This window comes from Urocitellus parryii, chromosome 3 (genome assembly GCF_045843805.1).
Source record: "Urocitellus parryii isolate mUroPar1 chromosome 3, mUroPar1.hap1, whole genome shotgun sequence".
NCBI lineage: Eukaryota > Metazoa > Chordata > Mammalia > Rodentia > Sciuridae > Urocitellus > Urocitellus parryii.
The window spans coordinates 81,464,850-81,470,849 of NC_135533.1; the positions used below are offsets into that span (position 1 = coordinate 81,464,850).

At 39.3% G+C, this 6,000-nt stretch overlaps 1 protein-coding gene across 1 annotated transcript in view; it reads left to right on the forward strand.

Annotated features, from left to right (window-relative positions):
• Gpnmb (glycoprotein nmb) overlaps positions 1-5,167 on the forward strand; it is a 28,674-nt gene extending 23,507 nt beyond the window's left edge. The window contains exons 10-11 of the mRNA XM_026414828.2: positions 3,552-3,645; positions 4,069-5,167. Coding sequence (XP_026270613.2) covers positions 3,552-3,645; positions 4,069-4,222 — 248 coding nt within the window. The 3' untranslated portion in view covers positions 4,223-5,167. The remainder of the gene's footprint in view (positions 1-3,551; positions 3,646-4,068) is intronic.
• Positions 5,168-6,000: the final 833 nt, after the last annotated feature.

Here is a 6,000-nt window from a genome sequence, read left to right on the forward strand (position 1 = left end):
ACACACCAACTTGCCTGCCCTTGAGATGTTTGCCAGAAAAACTACTCTTGGCCCTCCTCAATCTTGAAGAGGTAAAATCTCAACAAAATAGACTAAAGAATTACATTAGATGGGGCAGGAGTGGTAGCTCAGAGCTCTTGCCTAGTATGTGTGAGACACTGGGTTCCATTCTTAGCATCACATATAAAAAAATAAAATAAAGGTCCATTGACAACTAAAAAATATTTAAAAAGAAAAAGAGTTTCATTAGAAATTTGCATTTACTGGTGGTACCCTATTTCCCCCAGTCCCCAAATTAATGCTCTACCTAGTGGCCCTAACTGAATCTCAGTTGGAGCTGACTTTGTGGTCTGACTGAGGATCGAACCCAGCGCCCGGTGCATGCCAGGCAAGCACGCTACCGCTTGAGCCACATCCCCAGCCCCCTGACTTCTTTATGTCTTAGGAGAAGTGCTCTTTGGTGGAAGGGACAGGAAAGAGTAATGTATACACAGTGTGCTAATTTTACTCCTTAATTTGAGTATTGTCAGGTACAATCTAATGACTTGCAACTCCTTTGGATAAACTAAAATGTACTTATATCTTTATTCACTAATCATACAAAGGGCAGCTTTAACCTCACTGGAAGAAAAGTTTAAGAAATCATACACATACAACCACGTGTCTTTTGATAAAAGGGACACGTACTGAGAAACTCACCATTGGGCAATTTTGTCATTGTGGGAACATCCTGCCATGCATTTTGACAAACCTAGATGGCAGAGGTCAATCACTCCACTGGCCTCTTGATACCATCAAGCTATGTAGTTAAAACAGATAGATGAGGGCCTGGGTTGTGGTTCAGTGGTAAAGCGCTTGCCTGGCATGTGTGAGGCACTGGGTTCTATTCTCAGCACCACATAAAAATAAATAAAAATAAAGGTATTGTATTCAGCTACAACTAAAAAATAAAAAAATAAGAATCTACAACTAATATATATTTTATTATTATTATTATTATTAACCAGATAGATGAGGTGCTGCCAGCATAATATGAAACATTGATTCTTGGTAAACTTTTTTCTTTTTATAAGTAGAAGGCACACACTCTAAAATAACAACAGAAAGCATAGTAAAGTATAGGATTACATATATCAGTAACATAATTTTTATCATTATCATTATCATTATCAAATATTATGTGCTATACATAATCATGTGTGCTAACTTTTATACAACTGGCTGGGCAGCAGCTTCGTTTGCACCAGCATCACCACAGATTGTGGGTACTGCTTTGCAGTATGACATTATGATGGCTACAACATCACTAGGTGACATAAATTTTCGTTTCGATTGGTGTATCATAGGACCACCATTGTATATGTGGTCCATCGTTGACCAAAATGTTGTTATGCAGTCAGTTCTTGGTAGTTAGTATGAGTTATTGTTAGTGAGATTCAAGGTGCAGATTTAAGAACAAAAACAAAGATACAAGGGTGTCCTGCTTCCTGCAGGGTAGGATGGGTTGGAGCCTGCGTAAAGAGCTGGGGAGGGCAACGAAGCAGCCAGAACTTCTGCATCTGAGTGACTGTGGACTTTCAATGCAGTCACCTCTGGGAACTGCTGAGGCTTTCCCTCTAGAGCTACCACAGCTCCTTGGAACTACCTCTAGAATCATAACTCAATTTACTAACCTTCCTCGGTGCTGGCAGACTGCTGATGTCTTGTGTGGATTACATGTTTAGATATTAATTTTCCTTTAATTATTCCTATAGCGAGAGATCATGCCGGGTGTGACTTAAGCCATTTTCAAAAACAGAGTAAAGGGGACAGGGGATGCCCAGCATGTGTGAGGCCCTGGGCTCCATCCCCAGCACCGAAAGAAAATGAATAAAGGAAGCTCGGGAGGAAATTTTTAATCCATTAGATATTACAGCTTGATAATTAGAGTTTCAAAGTCAGATTATCAGAAATAAATCATGGCTCAAAAGCAAATTCATGGACTTTGGGCCCACACTATTTGATCCAATGAACATTCATGGAGCATATTTCAACAAATAATCATTAAGCATCTACTTCAGACCCAGTACAGTTCTGTGCACAAGATAAAACTCTAGATACAGGATCAAGACAAAACAAAAGTCCCTGATTTTCTTAGCTGTGACAAACGTTACAAAAAAATTTTTTTAAAACATGACATTTAATCATTTATTTAAACACTGAATTAAGCAACACTCAGAGCCAGAAAAGTTTGAGAGAATCCCCACCACCACCACTGAGGGTTTGGGGTTTTTGGCACTGGGGTTTATTATTATTAAGCATTGGAGATTGAACCCCAAAACATAAGCCACATCCCCAGCCCTTTTTACTTTTTTTATTTTTGAGGTCTCACAAAGCTGTTGAGACTGGTCCTCCTGCCCCAATCTCCTGATTTGCTGGAATCACAAGCAGGCATGGTGGCATCCCAGTCAACAGTGAGCTTTTTTGCAGTGCTGGAGATTGAACCCACCGCCTCATGCAAGCTAGGCAAGAACACTAGCACTAAGTCATAGCCCAGGCCCAGCAGTGAGCTTTTTTAGAGGCCAACCAGGACACTAAGCAGAGAAATCACCTAAATGGCTCCAGCAGTTCTTTAGAGCTGCCTGTGATTGGCTGCAACTGGGCAGTTGATTACATTCTCCTAAATTAGGTTTCCGTGCTGTGGCTTACCCTCTAAGCTTCCCTTTGTTAAGTGGGAACTAAGAATACTTGAACAGCCTCAGGCCATGAGCCTTTTCCTTATTTAAGACAGTCAAACAAATAAGCAAGAGAGTATTGTGAGGAAAAGGAAGCCAAGCCCGGGAATGGAGAGCGAGGAGATCAGGAGGTGAGAAGACGTCCTACCCACTCAGGGGCACCTTCTCAGTGAAGGGCCTCCTATGAGAGGGACCCAATCACAAGGAGAGGCCCATGTAGATCCTCAGGGTTCGTGTCAGGGTCTGGTTGTATTCTGTGTGCTGGGGCAGCCACAGGCAGTTTAGAAGCATGGCCTGGTTGTCACGTTAGGAGAGAAATATATGTAAAGAATTAACGGCAATAGAGTCCTCAGGAAGAGAGGCAAGCAGGGTAGCCTCAGAATCACCTGGGAGGCAGCATGTAAGAGGGAACTTGAGATGAGCCATGTCCTGACATGAGAGGTTGTAAAGGGTGTCAGGAGTAAGGTCAACTCCCAGATTTTGAACACAGCCTGAAGGTAGATAGTGGGAAATGAGGTCAGAGGCAGGAACTGTGGATCCCTGGAGCCCTTCACCACCTGGGTGCAGCTCAGCAGAGACTTGAGCAGGTGTCCCCAGGCCATGACATTGCTTTCTCTGAGCCCTTAACACAGTGTTCCAGACACAATAACTCATTCTCTAAATGGAAGATAAGCTGACCCAAAGACTATGTATTATTTAATGGAAAAGATTACCAAGAGCCTAGAGGGAGCCATACATCTTCCGTGATAGCTCCCTTCCTCATTTATTTAATGGCATTACAAGTAGCATGTCCTCTAAGTGAAAGATGTAACTAATATGGTCCTGCTTCTATTTAAGACCCAGCCTCCCCTTTAGGAACAGCGGGTGGTGTCCTGATCTCTGTGGGCTGCCTGACCCTATTTGTTGCTGTGGTCGCCATCTTGGTGTACAAGTAAGTTTTGGGTTCTAACACTTTAAATCTCTACGTTATATTGTCAGAAGAAATGTGCCATTTCCTTTTCTTTTTCCTTTCAAACATTTGTGTATGAGAAAAAAAATCTTCCACGGAATCCTGAATACCAAATTGGCCTGTTAATTTTGCTGTGGTTTATTTTAAAAACCTACAAGTGCTACCAGATGTCCATAATGTTACATCTATGTAATGTTTAACATGTAATTTCAAGTCATAGTAAGCAGGCACATTTCTCGCATGAAGAGAAAATAACTATTTTCATAAAATGCCAATCGTGTTACAAGTCATACATTAGATTAAATGGAATTAGACTTTTTGTACCTGACGAGAAAAAGATTGTAGAAAGTAATGTATTTTAGCTGACAAGCTTTATTTAACCACTGTCCAACACATCATTTTCAGAAAACGTAAGGAATACAAGCCAATAGAAAATCATCTTGGGAACGTGGTCAAAGGCAGAAGCCTGCATGGTTTCCTCCACCACACGAAGGCGGGCTTTTTCTGGGGAAACCAGGAAAAAGATCCACTTCTCAAGAACCAACCAGGAACCCTTTAGATCTTCAGCCTAATTTCTGACTGAGAGCCCACCTCAGTGCCATCTATGTAAGCTGCATGGGAGTGAATGACTATTAACTCTTTTTTCCTAAAGATTATTGTAAAATATATATATCATGATTGGGGGGTGGGGTTTTTTATATCTTAATGACACTTTAGAGAAGTGGTAAAAAAATTTAGCAGGGCTTCCTTTCATTATTTGCTAGGATTTACATAGAATGTCTTAGGTTATTTGTAGAGTAGACTGTTCATTAAAATCTGACCCAGGTTAACTAGAAGGGGAGGCTGGGTACTTTCTCCATTTAGCTATGTGCATAAAACCAAAGTATTCCTAGTCTGAAGATTATGTTCCAAGCTAATTGAATTCTATTTTGTTGAATATGCATGAGATCCTGACAGAAAAATAAGGTCCAAGACTTTCATATGATGTACATGCTTGTCATACTCAGAAAAATAATAATAATCTAATAAATAGGTGTGAGTATTGTATTTTGATGACAACCTGCCTGCCCAGCTGAAGGAAGGAATATTATTCATTCATTTATCCCACAGACATACATTTAGTGCTTTCTATATACCAGATATGGTGCTAGGCACATGACCCTGTACCTAGAGAAATTTTATATATATATATACACATATGCACATGTATGTACATTTCTGTGCACATATTTGGAATCATGTTATGATTTTCAAAGGAGACTTCTAGTTTTCCTACCAGTTTCTCTGTTTAAATGATATGGAAACTTGATCAATGAGGATTTAATCTCCATTTATATCTGAAATTATCTGTCATATGTTAGACATAACATTAATTTTATCTTTCTTGAAAAATAAATTGTGGGAAGAGACAAGGCCTTGGTATTGTAATTGCCTTTCAATTTCATTTATAGTTTTTGACAGCTAAAAAGCTCTCTATCATCACCCCAAAGCATTACTAACTGAATCTCATACTTTCTAATATATATGTATATATATATTAAATTTCAATTAAAAGGTTTTTAAAAAATATTTTAGTTGTTATTGGACCTTTATTTTATTTATTCATTTATATGTGGTGCTGAGAATCGAAGCCAGTTTCTCACTCTACCACTGAGTCACAACCCCAGCCCTCAATTTAAAGTTTTAATATATACATGGATTTAAACAACCAATCTAAAATAAGAGATCAGGGCTGGGGTATAGCTCAATGATAGAATACTTGCAAAGCATGCATGAGGCCCTGGGTCAGATACCCAGCACTGCCACAATTAATAATAATAATAATTAAAAAGAGACTTTCTATAAGCAATTTTTTTGGACTCTGAATAGTCAGTAACATATTAAAAATAAAGACAGAAAATAGAATGCTATGTCACAGTTTGGCAAACTTTTCCTGTAAAGGTCCAGCTAGCAAATATTTTAGGCTTTGTGGTCTATACAGTCTCTGTCACAGTTATTCAACTTTACCATTGTATTATGAAAACAGCCAGAGATATTGCATAAATGAAAGTGCATGACTGAGTTCCAGCAAAAACCTATTTATGAAAACAGGTGGTACACCAGCTTCAGTCCATGGACATAGTTTACCTGTTCTGCACTAACAGAGCCTAAATAGACAGCAGCCAAATGCAATCTGAGACTCTAGATTGGATCCTGGCTTGGTGGGTGGGGGAAGCAGCTCCGAAAGATTTGGGGGATAACTAGAGAGATTTGAATGCTCCCTGGATGCTATATGGTATTACAGAATTAATGTTAATTTTCTTAAAAGGTAGTAAAGGTATTATGGAGACCAACATT